The 17853-nt window shown below is 43.3% G+C and overlaps 1 protein-coding gene across 1 annotated transcript in view; it reads right to left on the bottom strand.

Annotated features, from left to right (window-relative positions):
• LOC136883250 (UDP-glucosyltransferase 2) overlaps positions 1–17425 on the bottom strand; it is a 39783-nt gene extending 22358 nt beyond the window's left edge. The window contains exons 1-2 of the mRNA XM_067155461.2: positions 17370–17425; positions 114–578 (exon numbers count right to left, since the gene is read on the bottom strand). Of these exons, the coding sequence (XP_067011562.2) occupies positions 114–565 (452 nt within the window). The 5' untranslated portion in view covers positions 566–578; positions 17370–17425. The remainder of the gene's footprint in view (positions 1–113; positions 579–17369) is intronic.
• Between the last annotated feature and the right edge of the window lie 428 nt (positions 17426–17853).

Raw genomic sequence — 17853 nt, 5'->3', positions numbered from 1 at the left:
CGGTGTGCGGGCAGATCTAGTGAAAAAAGGAGTGTTTGTTCATCTTCAACCTCCGTCCAAAGGGAGTGTCAAAAATCAATATCTCCCAGCTATAAAAATATTAACGTACTTACCCAAATCTTTTTGTTAATCCTAGAAGACATTCTCCACACATCGGTTCATATATAATCAAATCGAACTTGAAATTGTCTGGGTAGTTTAGCAGAGTCTTCATTCCTTTATTCTTGAAGGTGAAGTCGCATATTGAATTCACCCAGTCAAACATAAAATCTAACATTTCTGTTGGCGGCATCTCACTCATTTCCTCGATGTCAAATTCTTCTTCTTCTGTAAACTCGTACATCCCTTCTAGGACAAGGCTAGTGACGTTTGGGCCTGGCTTCTTCACAGGCAGTGTGGCTAGAACGGTGACATTATGACCTCTTTCTGCTAGCGCAGTGACGAGAGCGCTGTTCCAGATGTGGTGACTTCGCGATGGGACGTTCAGTAGCATCAATATGTTAGCAGCTGTAGTAACACTCACCCAACCCAGAAGCAGGGTTATTAATGACAGATGAAGTCTCATAGCTGTTGACTACCTGGAAAATAAAACGTGTTATGACAGATCAGTAATTACAAAAGCATATAGGACAATGTAGGCTAGCCCTGGACGGAAAAATGAGGGGACATTTCAATGGTTTGAACTACTGACATTGGCGGCAAATATAGGATCATCGAAAAACAATACCCATATTTAAGAAAATCCTGTTTCAAGTAGGATAAAAATGCCGGGGCGTTTATGGTGTTAAACTGAAGAGTTATGAAGGATGTTTTTCTTCAAACCGCTGTTAGTACTCGTCGTATTAGTTCCCTAACCTATCCCTCGCTATGAATACCGCGTCTGGATGTGTGCTGTGCAGCCAGGCCAGTACGCCATGGACTGCCCAACAGTAACCTCAGTGCGTGCTTTAGTTCGCGAATTCAAATAAAATGTTCCTTTTGAACATAACTTTAGAACAACTTATCAGAGTTGCGATGCGCCGGACAATGTAGGTAACGCACTGAGTGCTCAGTTTCCGAAAGGTTTAATTGATAGTGGTGGCCTTGTTCCCTGGCCCTCTAGAAGCCTTGATCTCAGTCCAGTGGACGTCTTCTGGGAATACATTAAGAACATTGGTTATGGAGACAATTTACGTGACTTAGTTCATCTCAGAGAAAGGATTACTCCTGCCATCTCATTTGTAATTCCATACGTGTTCTAGAGTACGAGGCAAGAAAGTAAAGTACAGTAAAATAAACGCGTGTCCTCGTTCTGAGCTCTTTTCAGGAACACCCCCGATGGAGGTGAGCTGCATATACCACTTTAACCACATACCAGCCCTCCTGCCACTCCTAAGTTTTTTTGCATTTCCCGGAATCGAACCCGGGCGCCCGAGGACGGCAGCTAATAGTGCTAACCGTTACGCTACAAAGGCAGACGGCGAGAAATTGATTATTATCGATTCGATGTCTGCCGTGCCACTAACGGGACGTACATACAGTAAAAATGTATTAAGACATGTAAAATAACTTCCATCTTTCCTCTTCGGTTTAAGACCATAACCGTCTCAATATGTTTACCCACGGCCGACTGGATCCCTCGCTGCGCTCACTAGAGCGACGCATCAAGTCGGCCGTGGTTTATCTCACATGAAGCAGCAATTTAAAAAAAGTATTCTTTTTTCGATGACCCTGTTGATACTAGCTCTTGATAGGTTAGTTTCTGAAATTCCTGCAGTTATTGCTATCAAGCTGACATGAGTGGCAACTAAAGAACAAAGCACACACACCAGCTAACAACAATAGTCAATCATTCCGAACTCGTTTGCCACCCCGTGGGGTGTCACCTCACCCAAGTGGTATTGAAAGTTGGGACCTTGGGACCTCAAAAAAAGGGGGTCTTATGCCCCACAACGACAGGTTGGAAGGTTGCTTGTTTCGCTGGTTGAAGTTCTGGCCAATTTACCATCTTGATGGTGTCGAAGATTTTGTCCTAAGCTTCCGTTTATTAGGAAAGATAGGAGGTGCGATGTGTGTGTAGTAGTTGAGATATGATGTCGGAGGCGAATTTGTACCAATGATAGTGACGAGGTTTTTAGGGGGAAAGGGGCTTTAGTGCATGGCGCGCTAGGGAATGTGCCATCTGTACTGGCCCGTCTATGAGGGCTACGAGAGACTGTGTGAGATGCCAGATGTTTGTTTAGGTATGCAATTTTTAAGGGGTAGAGGAAGGAGGGGTTTGGGATTAGCATGAATTTATCAGGAGAGAAAGTAATGACTTTAACATTTCTATGGTTAGGTGAGGTTTTGTGACTTGGTTTGTTGCTATTCACGATATTTTTGGGTGGTGGTGGGGGGTGAGTTTGAGGCTTAGTAGCGTTGGGGGTTGTTGAGAGAGTGCTTGAAGTTTAGAATTAAGTTGACGGTGGTTATAATGTACCTTAATAGCGTTCTTGAAGAAGGTGTAGCCAGGGTACAAAGCTGTGTGAGTGTGATATTATTGATACGCTTTAGGGCAGTGGTTCTTGTACTGTTGTACACGAACCCGTAGGGGAACGCCAGAGACTTTTAGTGGGATACGCGAGTATCCTTCAAGGAAACATTTGAAGAAAAATTGAAATATGTAAAGAAATGGTGGCGTGCCAGATGCGACCGTGCCGCATGCGACCCGTGCCACTAGCGACCGCATAATCAGTAACCGTGCCGGATGTGACCGGCGTTGACAAGCAAATTGTCATTTAATAAGTTGTGTCATCACCCAAGATAAGGTAAGCTAAACGAAGTACAATGCCATTTCAATAAGTCCTATAAGCAGCTACTGCCCCTACTTTACATAACACTTCTGGGGGAAACTCGTTTTACAACACGAAACATGGTGACGCATTTACGTCTTTTCCCACCGGGCGAGTTGGCCATGCGGTTAGAGGCGCGCGGCCCTGAGCTGGCATCCGGGAGATAGTGGGTTCGAATCCCACCGTCGGCAGCCCTGAACTTGGTTTTCCGTGGTTTCCCATTTTCAGACCAGGCAAATGCTGGGGCTGTACGTTAATTAAGACCAGGGCCGCTTCCATCCCATTCCCATTCCTTGCCTGGTGCAGGTCTTTCTATCTGACACCCTTGGGCGGCCTGCGCGTCTGGATGTGGGATTATGATAATGAAGTAAGGAGAGATGAAACCCGGTTTCGGCACGTAGCCTACTCCTCTCGAATAATACCAAGGGGCCTGCTCAATGCTTTACGTCGCCATCCGACGGCCGAATCACCATCAACAGCATCATATCCCCTCACTCCATTTGAACGCTGCGAAAAGGTTTGGATTTGAATCCCGCCTTTTGGCATGCAATCTAGTGATTAGAAACAGTCTACCACCAACTTTCCTACCCTGCCGGCCAACATTCTGATGGTGATTTTTTTCATCCAGGCTATGTGGCACAGACGGCTCAGACGGTTGAGATGCTGGTCTTCCGACTCCAACTTGGCAGGTTCGATCCTGGCTCAGTCCGGTGGTAATTAAGCGTGTTCAAATACGTCAGCTTTGTGTCGGTGGATTTACTGGCACGTAAAATAACTCCTGCGGGACTAAATTCCGGCACCTCGGTGTCTCCTAAAACCATAAAAGTAGTTACTGGGACGTAAAGCCAGCAATATTAATATGTTTTTTCTTTCGACCAACGGCACTCGAACCTGCTAATCACGGTGTCAGACCTATATTTTAGAAAATACCATGTTAGCTACTTGTAAGCAATCTGCCACTTGGTGACAGCCCTTAATGCAGATCAAATGTAAGTGATTGATGGGTCGCATGCGGCACGATGCTTATCCGCTCGGTCGCTATTGGCACGATAATGGCCTGGTCGCATCCGGCACGTAACCGGTTTGGCAACTTTCAGCAAGACGAACTGCCCTGAAGTTTTATCTCCATGGCAACCGCAGTCGCCCCACTCTCGTTTCCACACAGCCACTCCCTTTATCCCGCCTCGGCAGGCAGTAAACGGACCTCTCTCTAAGAACTGTCAGACATCAACTCTTATTATTAGCAGTATAGCAACTTCCAACTTTCAGTAGTTTATTGTTTCCGCGTAACCTTCAAGCCCATATCGGCCAGTTCATCAGAATCTTTTGTTTTACTTACTTGATAATGAAATAATGCATAAATATTCACGATAATAGTAATATTATCCAACTTTGTGCTGGTCAGGCACATTGCGCCCGAACATAATGTATATTTCTATTGCATGGTTTTGTTTCAGGCTTTATACTTCCAAAAACGGACTTTCTTATGATATCTACGTAAGCATAAGTCGTAAGTATAGTTTAAACGGCAATTATTATTGAAATAATATAGTTCTCTTCAGCAGATGTAAAAGTTTAAATGTTATCGTAGATTAAAACTTTCTTCAGAATATTAAAGAAAACCATGGCCTACCAAGCGACTGTTGCACAGCCCGAAGGCCTGCAGATTACGAGGTTATTCTTGGCTCTCGAGATCGGCCTTCTGAATAAAGATACTTGCATTTAAAGCTCGTTTTTCTTTAAACACATTCTAATATTTTAGTTACCGTAAAAGCATTTTCTGAATAACAGCTCGTTATTATATGGCTCACTGATGTGTTGCGTGGAGTGGCCAAGAGAAATTCACAGGTCTGCTGCTAGTTGTGAAGTTCTGGTGCTTAGTGCAATTTTGGGCAAGTTGCGGAGCGGAGTTCGTGTGAGCCGTTCAGGGCTGCCAACGGTGGGATTCAAACCCACCATCCTCCGAATGCACATCTTTTATAAAGTACAGTGTCTTCATGTGTACGGACACACAGGATCTAGTCATTCATAAATGTTAAATTCAAATAACTTTATTTATCCGCATTCCAACCCTCTTTATCTTCTGACAGGAACTTATGACTTTTTTTCTTCTTATGCCCCCTTTAATGGATCTTCCTTAACTTAACTTAGCTCATTTTCTTCATATTCCTTTTTTTCTCTTCTCATTGCTGTCCCCTCTATTGTTCATAATGTAATATTTGTTTATGTATATTTTACTATGGTTCATGTTTGTGGGTTACTGTAGTAACGTCCTAGTTCGTGAACCATGGGCAACGGCTGAGTGGCCTAGTAAGTGGTCCTGAGAGTCGGGATACCAGATGCTATGGAATGGGAGTGGGCATCTCGGACATATTCTGAGTCGTGGCCCTCCTTGTGCTCAGACGGCTACGACTATACAATTCACAGGTGGTCTATAACCCATTAGAGGAGAGATCCTCACTTGGACTATGTGCAAGTAGGGCAGCATCCTGCTTCATTAATTTACCGAGCTCAGAACACTTTAAGCAAGCCTCGGACCTATGGGAGTAATGGAGTCCCACTCCCATTTGACAGGCGAGGGACTCCTTGGAAACAACTTGGCGAACGAAATGGAATTCGATGGGGAGCTATCAATATTAATGGGGCTTATGGAAGGAAGAAGGTAGAACTGGCTGAGTCAGCAAAGAGGATGCATCTGGATGTGCTAGGAGTAAGTGATATTCGGGTAAGGGGAGATAATGAGGAAGAGATAGGAGATTATAAAGTGTACTTGACGGGTGTTAGAAAGGGAAGGGCAGAGTCTGGGGTAGGGCTCTTTATCAGGAATACCTTTGCACGCAACATAGTTTCTGTTAGGCACGTAAATGAGCGAATGATGTGGGTAGATTTGTCAGTGTGAGGAATTAGGACAAGAATTGTGTCCGTGTATTCACCATGTGAGGGTGCAGATGAGGATGAAGTTGACAAGTTTTATGAAGCATTGAGTGACATCGTGGTCAGGGTCAACAGCAAGGATAGAATAGTGCTAATGGGCGATTTCAATGCGAGAGTTGGGAATAGAACTGAAGGATACGAAAGGGTGATTGGTAAATGTGGGGAAGATATGGAAGCTAATGGGAATGGGAAGCGTTTGCTGGACTTCTGTGCTAGTATGGGTTTAGCTGTTACGAATACATTCTTCATGCATAAGGCTATTCACCGCTACACATGGGAGGCTAGGGGTACCAGATCCATAATAGACTATATCTTAACAGACTTTGAATTCAGGAAATCTGTTAGGAATGTACGAGTTTTTCGCGGATTTTTCGATGATACAGACCACTATCTGATCTGTAGTGAACTAAGTATCTCTAGGCCTAGGGTAGAGAAAGTGAAATCTGTCTGCAAACGAATAAGGGTAGAAAATCTCCAGGACGAGGAAATTAGACAGAAGTACATGGATATGATTAGTGAGAAGTTTCGAACAGTAGACAGTAAGCAGGTTCAAGATATAGAAAGTGAATGGGTGGCATACAGGGATGCTGTAGTAGAAACAGCAAGGGAATGCCTAGGAACAACTGTGTGTAAAGATGGGAAAAGGCGAACATCTTGGTGGAATGATGAAGTGAGAGCAGCCTGTAAACGTAAAAAGAAGGCTTATCAGAAATGGCTCCAAACAAGGGCCGAGGCAGACAGGGATTGGTACGTAGATGAAAGAAACAGAGCGAAACAAATAGTTGTTGAATCCAAAAAGAAGTCATGGGAAGATTTTGGTAATAACCTGGAAAGGCTAGGTCAAGCAGCAGGGAAACCTTTCTGGACAGTAATAAAGAATCTTAGGAAGGGAGTGAAAAAGGAAATGAACAGTGTTTTGAGTAATTCAGGTGAACTCATAATAGATCCCAGGGAATCACTGGAGAGGTGGAGGGAATATTTTGAACATCTTCTCAATGTAAAAGGAAATCATAATGCTGGTGTTGTAAATAGCCAAGCTCATTGGGAGGAGGAAAATGATGTTGGTGAAATTATGCTTGAGGAAGTTGAAAGGATAGTAAATAAACTCCATTGTCATAAGGCAGCAGGAACAGATGAAATTAGACCTGAAATGGTGAAGTATAGTGGGAAGGCGGGGATGAAATGGCTTCATAGAGTAGTAAAATTAGCGTGGAGTGTTGGTAAGGTACCTTCAGATTGGACAAAAGCAGTAATTGCACCTATCTATAAGCAAAGGAACAGGAAGGATTGCAACAACTATCGAGGTATCTCATTGATTAGTATACCAGGCAAGGTATTCACTGGCATCTTGGAAGGGAGGGTGCGATCAGTGGTTGAGAGGAAGTTGGATGAAAACCAGTGTGGTTTCAGACCACAGAGAGGCTGTCAGGATCAGATTTTCAGTATGCGCCAGGTAATTGAAAAATGCTACGAGAGGAATAGGCAGTTGTGTTTATGTTTCGTAGATCTAGAGAAAGCATATGACAGGGTACCGAGGGAAAAGATGTTCGCCATACTGGGGGACTATGGAATTAAAGGTAGATTATTAAAATCAATCAAAGGCATTTATGTTGACAATTGGGCTTCAGTGAGAATTGATGGTAGAATGAGTTCTTCGTTCAGGGTACTTACAGGAGTTAGACAAGGCTGTAACCTTTCACCTTTGCTGTTCGTAGTTTACATGGATCATCTGCTGAAAGGTATAAAATGGCAGGGAGGGATTCAGTTAGGTGGAAATGTAGTAAGCAGTTTGGCCTATGCTGACGACTTGGTCTTAATGGCAGACTGTGCCGAAAGCCTGCAGTCTAATATCTTGGAACTTGAAAATAGGTGCAATGAGTATGGTATGAAAATTAACCTCTCGAAGACTAAATTGATGTCAGTAGGTAACAAAATTCAACAGAATTGAATGTCAGATTGGTGATACAAAGCTAGAACAGGTCGATAATTTCAAGTATTTAGGTTGTGTGTTCTCCCAGGATGGTAATATAGTAAGTGAGATTAAATCAAGGTGTAGTAAAGCTAATGCAGTGAGCTCGCAGTTGCGATCAGCAGTATTCTGTAAGAAGGAAGTCAGCTCCCAGACTAAACTATCTTTACATCGGTCTGTTTTCAGACCAACTTTGCTTTACGGGAGCGAAAGCTGGGTGGACTTAGGATATCTTATTCATAAGTTAGAAGTAACAGACATGAAAGTAGCAAGAATGATTGTTGGTACAAACAGGTGGGAACAATGGCGGGTGGGTACTCGGAATGAGGAGATAAAGATTAATTTAGGAATGAACTCGATGGATGAAGCTGTACGCATAAACCGACTTCGGTGGTGGGGTCATGTGAGGCGAATGGAGGAGGATAGGTTACCTAGGAGAATAATGGACTCTGTTATGGAGGGTAAGAGAAGTAGAGGGAGACCAAGACGACGATGGTTAGACTCTGTTTCTAACGATTTAAAGATAAGAGGTATAGAACTAAATGAGGCCACAACACTAGTTGCAAATTGAGGATTGTGGCGACGTTTAGTAAATTCACAGAGGCTTGCAGACTTAACGCTGAAAGGCATAACAGTCTATATTGATAATGTATGTATGTATGTATGTATGTATGTATGTATGTATGTATGTATATTTTACTCTACTATACCGTTACGTATATGTTACAGATATAACATATACGTAACGGTATAGTAGAATAATTACTTATCTTACTGTGCCTAGCCATAAGTTCTTATTTTCGTTTTAGTTTCAAATTTTAATTTTCCTCGTTGTTCCTTTTGCCTTTATGTTTTGTTGTTAAGTATTGTGTCTACAGTTACTTTGTAATTTTTTTTAATTTTTTTCCCGCTATTTTTATCATTAGATAATTTTTCCTAATTGTTCTTCCACTTATTTCTTCATGTTTGCATTGTGCTACTCCATTGTAAATATATTTTTCATGGCGAAACTCTCTAATTCGCCTTCTCGCTGTTTTGGTTTCCCAGATAGATAATTAAATAAATAAATAAATAAATAAATAAATAAATAAAAAAATAAGTAACTATTCTAAATCAGTATTCTTCTGTTAAACTTCTTTCTAATTCTGCGGTACTTGACAAACTTCTAAGATAAAATGTTCATCTTGAGATTAATCAGGTCACTGATAACACCAATAATTGATCCTCAAGAGAATAGAGATAAAACTGCCAAAATTCAAGACTTTACAAGTCTTCAGTAATCAAGAGGATTGTTCATACCAGTTGAAAGCTAAAAACCGGTGTCCGGACATTTTGTACCACGGACAATCCGTACCACTTGATTTTTGAGGACATTTCATACCACCTAGATCGTTATCTACCTGCGAACGGTTTTCCCGTAATCCCCAAACATTTCCGCCAGGACATTCCTTACCACTTGATGTCAAATTGGAATTCCATTTCCGCGCCAGAGCCTGACAGACACACTTTAGAAATCAGAAACAAAAATAATTTACATCTGCTGAAGAGAACTATATTATTTCAATAATAATTGCCGTTTAAACTATACTTACGACTTATGCTTACGTAGATATCATAAGAAAGTCCGTTTTTGGAAGTATAAAGCCTGAAACAAAACTATACAATATGAATATACATTATGTTCGGGCGCAATGTGCCTGACCAGCACAAAGTTGGATAACATTACTATTATCGTGAATATTTATAAAGTAATGCATTATTTCATTATCAAGTAAGTAAAACAAAAGATTCCGATGAACTGGCCGACACAGGCTTGAAGGTTACGCGGAAACAGTAAACTACTGAAAGGTGGAAGTAGCTATACTGCTAATAATAAGAGTTGTGTCTGACATTTCTTACGAGGGAGGTCCGTTTACTGCCTGCCGAGGCGGGATAAAGGGAGTGGCTGTGTGGTTGCCATGGAAACGAGGGTGGGGCGACTGCGGTTGCCATGTAGATAAAACTTCAGGGCAGCTCGTCTTGCTGGAAGTTGCCAAACCGGTTACGTGCCAGATGCGACCGTGCCGGATGCGACCAGGCCATTATCGTGCCAATAGCGACCGAGTGGACAAGCATCGTGCCGCATGCGACCCATCAATCGCAATTGATCTGCATTAAGGGCTGTCACCAAGTGGCAGATTGCTTATAAGTAGCTAACTTGGTATTTTCTAAAATAAAGGTCTGACACCGTGGTTAGCAGGTTCGAGTGCCGTTGGTCGAAAGAAAAATATAATAATGTTGCTGGCTTTACGTCTCAGTAACTACTTTTATGGTGCCGGAATTTAGTCACGCACGTGCCAGTGAATCCACCGACACAAAGCTGACGTATATGAGCACGTTCAAATACCACCGGACTGAGCCAGGATCGAACCTGCCAAGTTGCAGTCGGAAGACCAGCATCTCAACCGTCTGAGCCGTCTGAGCCACTTAGCCTGGATGAAGAAAAAATCACCATCAGAATGTTGGCCGGCAGAGTAGGAAAGTTGGTGGTTGACAGTTTATAATCACTAGATTGCATGCCAAAAGCCTGGATTCAAATCCAAATCTTTTCGCAGTGTTCAAATGGAGTGAGGGGATATGATGCTGTTGATGGTGATTTGGCCGTCGGATGGCGACGTAAAGCATTGAGCAGACCCCTTGGTATTATTCGAGAGGAGTAGGCTACGTGCCGAAACCGGGTTTCATCTCTCCTTACTTCATTATCATAATCCCCCATCCAGACGCGCAGGCCGCCCACGGGAGTCAGGTAGAAAGTCCTGCACAAGGCAAGCCGAACACGTCCTCGGACACTCCTGGTAATAATAGGACACGATAAGTAAGTAGGCCTAAGTCGTAAATAATTTCCGAGAATTAGGATTTTTTTTTTTTTTGCTAGTGGCATTACGTCGCACCGACACAGGCAGGCCTTAAGGCGACGATGGGATAGGAAAGGGCTAGGAATGGGAAGCAAGTGGCCCTGGTCTTAATTAAAGTACAGCCCCAGAATTTGCCTGGTGTGAAAATGGGAAACCACGGAAAACCATCTTCAGGGCTGCCGACAGTGGGATTCCAACCCACTATCTCCCGGAAGCATGGCTTAGGGCCAGCCGCGCGCCTCTAACCGCATGGCCAACTCGCCCGGTGGGATAAAACGCATCGCCATGTTTCATGTTGTAAAACGAGTTTCCCCCAGAATTGTTACGTAAAAGTAGGGGCAGTATCTGCTTCTAGGACTTATTGAAATGGCATTGCACTTCGTGTAGCTTACCTTATCTTGGGTGATGACAGAACTTATCAAATGACAATTTGCTTGTCAACGCCGGTCGCATCCGGCACGGTTACAGATTATGCGGTCGCTAGTGGCACGGGTCGCATGCGGCACGGTCGCATCTGGCACGCCACCACCAAACCTCTCACTTCACTTGTGAGCTAGATCTTGTCGCAAGCAGTTCAGTGTGAGTGGCCGTTGGTAAGTTTCTAATTGTATTTTAAATACTATTGACGTACGCACGCACGTGCAATCATTGTATTTTAATTTATATTTCGAGTGCGATGAATACTCCTCGAGGGAGTTCGAATCCCACCGTCGGCTCTTCTCAGAATAGTTTTCTGTGGTTTAATATTTTCACTTCCAGGCAAATGTCGGTACTGTTCCTATCCATAGGCACCTCTTACCCAACTTCATTCACCATAACACATTTCGTCTTCATATTAATCTCATCTCATCCTGACCCGGTATCAATAAACGAGACAGAGGTAGACATACATATAGACAGAGGAAAGTAGCCTGATTATATTTTGAGCAGCTGCTTACTTAACGTCATAGTATGAATATTTGAACAGTTAGAGCATTATGTAAGCATTCATTTAATATTAATATTGTCTCCTATTGTATAGGAAAGTGTTAGTTAACTGAGATGAGCTACAATTGCTATAAAAAGGTTAGCACTGTCGAAGATGTTGTGTTACAGCAAAATCGTTTGTTTTGAAATCGCAAAGTGTAAAATTCAACGGTTTTAACACGCCCATCTTTTTTCCTACTTCTTTAAACTCTTAACTGCCTTTACACCCACAACCATCTGGTAACTCTAAATAAAAGGTTTTTTTTTTCTGCAAGTAGCTTTACGTCGCCCCAACACAGATAGGTCTTACGGCGACGAGGGGACAGAAAAGGGCTAATAATGGGAAGGAAGCGGCCGTGGCCTTAATTAAGGTACAGCCCCAGCATTTGTCTGGTGTGAAAATGGGAAACCACGGAAAACCATTTTCAAGGCTGCCGACAGTGGAGTTCGAACCCACTATCTCCCGAATACTGCTTACTGGCCGCACTTAAGCGACTGCAGCTATCCAGCTCGGTAAATAAAAGGTTTGAGTCCTGTTTATTCCCCGTCAGTCCCGATATAAACGCATCTGTCTCAAACGGTAAATATAAGTAATTTAATGACATTCAATATACGATTCGTAAGATTCCCAGTTTCGCCAGTCACTTGAGGGATGTCTTCCTGTACCAATACTTCAGTAAGGAATTCCCTCACAGCAACCTGACTGTTTGTATGTCACTGATAAGAACCTGACTGTTTGTATAAGAGTGAACGCAAATGAGACGACACCGCCTGGCCAGGTAGTCTACAACAGATCACAGCGGTCAGAATGAAAGAGGGAACAAGTGAGCCGGAAGCGGGGTGTAGAAAGGAATGCTGGAATGTGGCAACATCGTGAAATGGCACGTGCAATGCTCCTCCCTCCAACCTTACCTGTCAGACACCAACTTTAGTTAAGTCTAGTATAGGTCCCCGCGAATGGCGAATACGAGATAAAAATGAACACGTGCACCAATCAGGTCAGTTGCGCTCGACGGAAGGTTAACATCAACAGTGGCCACACCGTGCGGAGACTTCTGCGCCATTAGTGGACACTGGATATACAAATGAATACAGTACATTCATTAGGAAATCGTTTTAACTTCGCAATACTTCCATTCTCTTTCAAGTGGTACGGAATGTCCTCTCCTAAATACAGTGACTGACAGAGCAAATGCAACACCAAGGAGGAGTGGTTCGAAAGGGATAAAAGTTGGGGAAAAAACAGAGTCGGCACGGAAGAATAATTGATGTTTATTTCAAACCGATATGCAGGTTGCACAATGCGCACGGCATCGACTCAGTAGGATGTAGGACCACCGCGAGCGGCGATGCACGCAGAAACACGTCGAGGTACAGAGTCAATAAGAGTGCGGATGGTGTCCTGAGGGATGGTTCTCCATTCTCTGTCAACCATTTGCCACAGTTGGTCGTCCGTACGAGGCTGGGGCAGAGTTTGCAAACGGCGTCCAATGAGATCCCACACGTGTTCGATTGGTGAGAGATCCGGAGAGTACGCTGGCCACGGAAGCATCTGTACACCTCGTAGAGCCTGTTGGGAGATGCGAGCAGTGTGTGGGCGGGCATTATCCTGCTGAAACAGAGCATTGGGCAGCCCCTGAAGGTACGGGAGTGCCACCGGCCGCAGCACATGCTGCACGTAGCGGTGGGCATTTAACGTGCCTTGAATACGCACTAGAGGTGACGTGGAATCATACGCAATAGCGCCCCAAACCATGATGCCGCGTTGTCTAGCGGTAGGGCGCTCCACAGTTACTGCCGGATTTGAGCTTTCTCCACGCCGACGCCACACTCGTCTGCGGTGACTATCACTGACAGAACAGAAGCGTGACTCATCGGAGAACACGACGTTCCGCCATTCCCTCATCCAAGTCGCTCTAGCCCGGCACCATGCCAGGCGTGCACGTCTATGCTGTGGAGTCAATGGTAGTCTTCTGAGCGGACGCCGGGAGTGCAGGCCTCCTTCAAAGAATCGACGGGAAATTGTTCTGGTCGATATTGGAACAGCCAGGGTGTCTTGCACATGCTGAAGAATGGCGGTTGACGTGGCGTGCGGGGCTGCCACCGCTTGGCGGCGGATGCGCCGATCCTCGCGTGCTGACGTCACTCGGGCTGCGCCTGGACCCCTCGCACGTGCCACATGTCCCTGCGCCAACCATCTTCGCCACAGGCGCTGCACCGTGGACACATCCCTATGGGTATCGGCTGCGATTTGACGAAGCGACCAACCTGCCCTTCTCAGCCCGATCACCATACCCCTCGTAAAGTCGTCTGTCTGCTGGAAATGCCTCCGTTGACGGCGGCCTGGCATTCTTAGCTATACACGTGTCCTGTGGCACACGACAACACGTTCTACAATGACTGTCGGCTGAGAAATCACGGTACGAAGTGGGCCATTCGCCAACGCCGTGTCCCATTTATCGTTCGCTACGTGCGCAGCACAGCGGCGCATTTCACAACATGAGCATACCTCAGTGACGTCAGTCTACCCTGCAATTGGCATAAAGTTCTGACCACTCCTTCTTGGTGTTGCATTTGCTCTGTCAGTCAGTGTATTAAACTGACATTTCGCAGGTAATCAGCCGGTCAAGTGGTACGAAATGTCCTAGAACCCTAAAAACCAGCTAGAATTGATAAGATTTCTCGAGATATACTAAAGGCAGTGGACGGGAATATAGTACCATATCTGAAGTACTTACTGACATAAATATATCTGTGGATCTGTCACTGCCATCCATCAGTACTTCACATCACAGCCTGTACGGTTGCTAGGTAACATCACGTCACACATTTTATTGAAGGACACTTGTGATAATTTGTTTTCACCAAAGGGAAAGTTAAAACCGGCCAGTGGTCGCTATATGAGCAAAATGCTCACGCTCATTGAAAATCGTCTGCTCTTTTACACAGCATGTAGTTTCGAACTTGAGCCCTGATGTACCTTCGCACTGCAGTTTTGAGTGAAGGACGGATGCATTGAAACGCACATCTCTGACCTTGAGAAGGGACAGGGAGGGAGGAATTATCAGTGACCGTCAACGGTGAGCATTTTGCTTCACTCGCGACCAGTCACGTTGGCGCTAATTTCTGTGTGTGTGATAGTTTCGCTATTGTTGAATGTTGTTTCATAGCTGAAACAGTTCTTTGTAACTTATTGTATTAATGTGTTGCGTAATTAGTGCGTGACTATGGCTTCAAGTCATGACATTTTAGCTTGGTTTGATGAAATTCCTAGTGACTTGGACTGTGAAAGTGAACAAGTGAACATAAAACGGACACTGATCAGTCCGAGACAGAAGAGCGTGCTGATGGAACCGTACCTGGAGAGCAATCTGTAGCTGGCGAACAACATATGTCGGTGGTATATGAGAATTTCATGTTTAGTGACAATGTTTATGTAGGGAAAGATAAGGTGACAAAGTGGGGCAGATACTCGCCAAGAAGAAATCCACGCTCATGTACAGTACTTGTGTTGAAAATATAAATATAGTGACTCATCCTTCTTATGTAAAGGGCGTTGCGAAAGACGCACATACTATTTTAGGAAGTTGGGAATTGTTTTTCCAGATACAGTTATAACTAAAGCCCGGAAGTTAGGCAAAATGCCTTTTTTATCTGACTGGATATACTGAAGAATCAGATAGAGATAAATATGTTTTCGTGCATTTAGAAAGTGTAGAGACAATTTTTATTTTGCCTTTTTTGCCTATTTTGGCTTCCGTTGCCTATTTTAAGATTTAAAGCCTTTTTCTGCCTTTTTTGATCATTATGCAATTTGTTTTCTACGATTTACACATTTTGAAAAGCACATAATGAATTTCCGTACATCGAAGACAAAATAGGTTGCACAAATTAAATTACATATTGCCGTCATAAATATATATTTGGAATATTGTTCCCTGTAAATCGTTTATTTGTTTTCAGGCATTCGAAAGCTTATTTTCTCAACCCATTCATTTAACCTCTGTGAATAGCAGAACCTTCATTAGTGAAGGAACGCACAAGCATAATGAATACCAGGAAAGAGAGAGGATGAGGGAAGTACGTCTCTTCTCCTTCCAGTGAGAAGTGTAAACGCGTTCCGAGTGCTAATGTGGACATTGAAAAAATCAAGAACATTCGTGATGTTCTGAAAGATGAAAATTCTGTTCTAACTGGCATGTGTCCTTCCGAAATAGCTTGTTTCAAATTTGCGCCAATCACTTCAGTGGAAGTAGAACGTTCCTTTTCCATGATGAAAAACATTCTTTCTGACAAGTGTCTGTCTATGACAGTTAATACTTTGAAAAAGCACCTTGTTGTTGTTTGTAACCAAGGAAAGTGAGAGTAAGTACGCTAATTATGTGATAAATTGATAATAAAGAAATTAATGAATATCTAAAATACATATTTTCATTAATAATGAATGAGATTCCTCTTTGCTTTGACTCCTAATAAATGCCTATTTTAATTACAGTACTGCCTATTTTCAGTATTTCAAGTGCCTTTTTGCCTGCCTATTTTAACCAAAAGTAATTGCCTAACTTCCGGGCTCTAGTTATAACCATTTGGGATTTATTACTATTTGTAATTTTATTTTTAATTTGTAGTGTTCTTTATAACCATTTGAGATTTATCATTATGTTCATTTAATGTGTGAATACATTTACGCTTGAAATCGGTTGGTGTTTATTATGTAAACGTCATATCATACCGTGAGCATTTTGCTCAACGCGCGACCACTCGCGTTACTTTCATCCTAGCGACCACTGGCGGGTTTCATTTTTTGATTGATGAAGGATCTATACCAAATGAATTGAGAGTTGCCATACTAGCCCCAGTCTATTAAGGATTAGGTGATAAACATAAAGCGGATAATCACAAGCCAGTTTGCTTGATATAAGTATTTAATGCAAGTTCTGGGAAAGCATTCTTTCTGGTTATATTTGACACGCTCGCGAAATTACTAACTGGTTTAATAGAAGGCTCCAGAAGATATCAGGAGGTCAAATGGACTCCATCGCTATCGACCTAGCCAACATCTTTGATGGGGTAGATCATGGTATACTACTGACGGAAATGAGTGCTATTAGACTAGACAACAGTGTGATTGAAACCGGGCGAGTTGGCCGTGCGGTTTGGGGTGCGCAGCTGTGAGCTTGCATTCGGGAGATAGTGCGTTCGAACCCCACTGTCGGCAGCCCTGAAGATGGTTTTCCGTGGTTTCCATTTTTACACCAGACAAATGCTGGGGCTGTACCTTAATTAAGGCCACATCCGCTTTCTTTCCACTCCTAGCCCTTTCCTATCCCATCGTCACCATAGGACCTATCTGTGTCGGTGCGACATAAAGCCACTAGCAAAAAATTAATAAATGTAAAGACTGCAAGGAAGTGAAGAGAACAGCGGGATTGAGAGGCGAATGTTTGCAGCGATGATGATGATGATGGTGATGATGATGATGATGATGATGATGATGATGATGATGATGATGAGAACATTTGTGGGAAGAAGCGGACCGAAGATTGAGGCAACGGAAGTTCAAGACGAGGGCCGGACTTCTACAGTGTTTGAGCGAAGAATGGAAGAAAATGCCCCGCAGCCGGGGGAAAACCAACTCTAGAGGACAAACGGATTAAGAAAGAAAGACCTTAAGGAAGACTAAAGATATATTGAGATCATCCTAAAGTTAAAAATCGAAAATCATGCGTAAGCTGACAATTTATCCACCTCCATATTTTATCAGTACAACTACGTTAAGTGCAAAGATGTGCTTACCGCTCTTCTGTGGTACAGCCAGAAACGTTTATCCTTGCTGATATCGTGTGCTTTGTGTCTCTGTTACTGAATCATCTTTTACATCTTATATATCTTATGTCTTATCAACCTTGATAAGGCAGTCGAAGTTCGTGCCGGCTGTTACATCAGCAATTAGCATCATGATTATGGCTCCGTTTAAGTATTACGCAATGTAAAATTAACTAAAAATCATCTAGTAGAAAAGTGAAGTTCCTTCCGTGTGGCCCAGAATGAAGTATACCGAAATAAAGTATTGATTTATTTGAGTTTATTTGGGAATCCATGTTGTCAACACAAGATAGGAACCATCCAACTTAAGGTGTCTTTCCCATATTTTCAGTTTGGACACCCCTTAGGGGGGTGCCGGTTGCGGTGCCAGTACCGGTGCGCTATGCCGCGCTCCTCACCTGGCCTGTTGTAGAAAATAAGTATAAAAAGAATAAAATATATTTGGGTGATAATA

This window comes from Anabrus simplex, chromosome 11, assembly GCF_040414725.1.
Source record: "Anabrus simplex isolate iqAnaSimp1 chromosome 11, ASM4041472v1, whole genome shotgun sequence".
Lineage (NCBI taxonomy): Eukaryota > Metazoa > Arthropoda > Insecta > Orthoptera > Tettigoniidae > Anabrus > Anabrus simplex.
The sequence above is the reverse complement of the archived record's forward strand: the minus strand, read 5'-3'. Positions and strand labels throughout refer to the sequence as shown.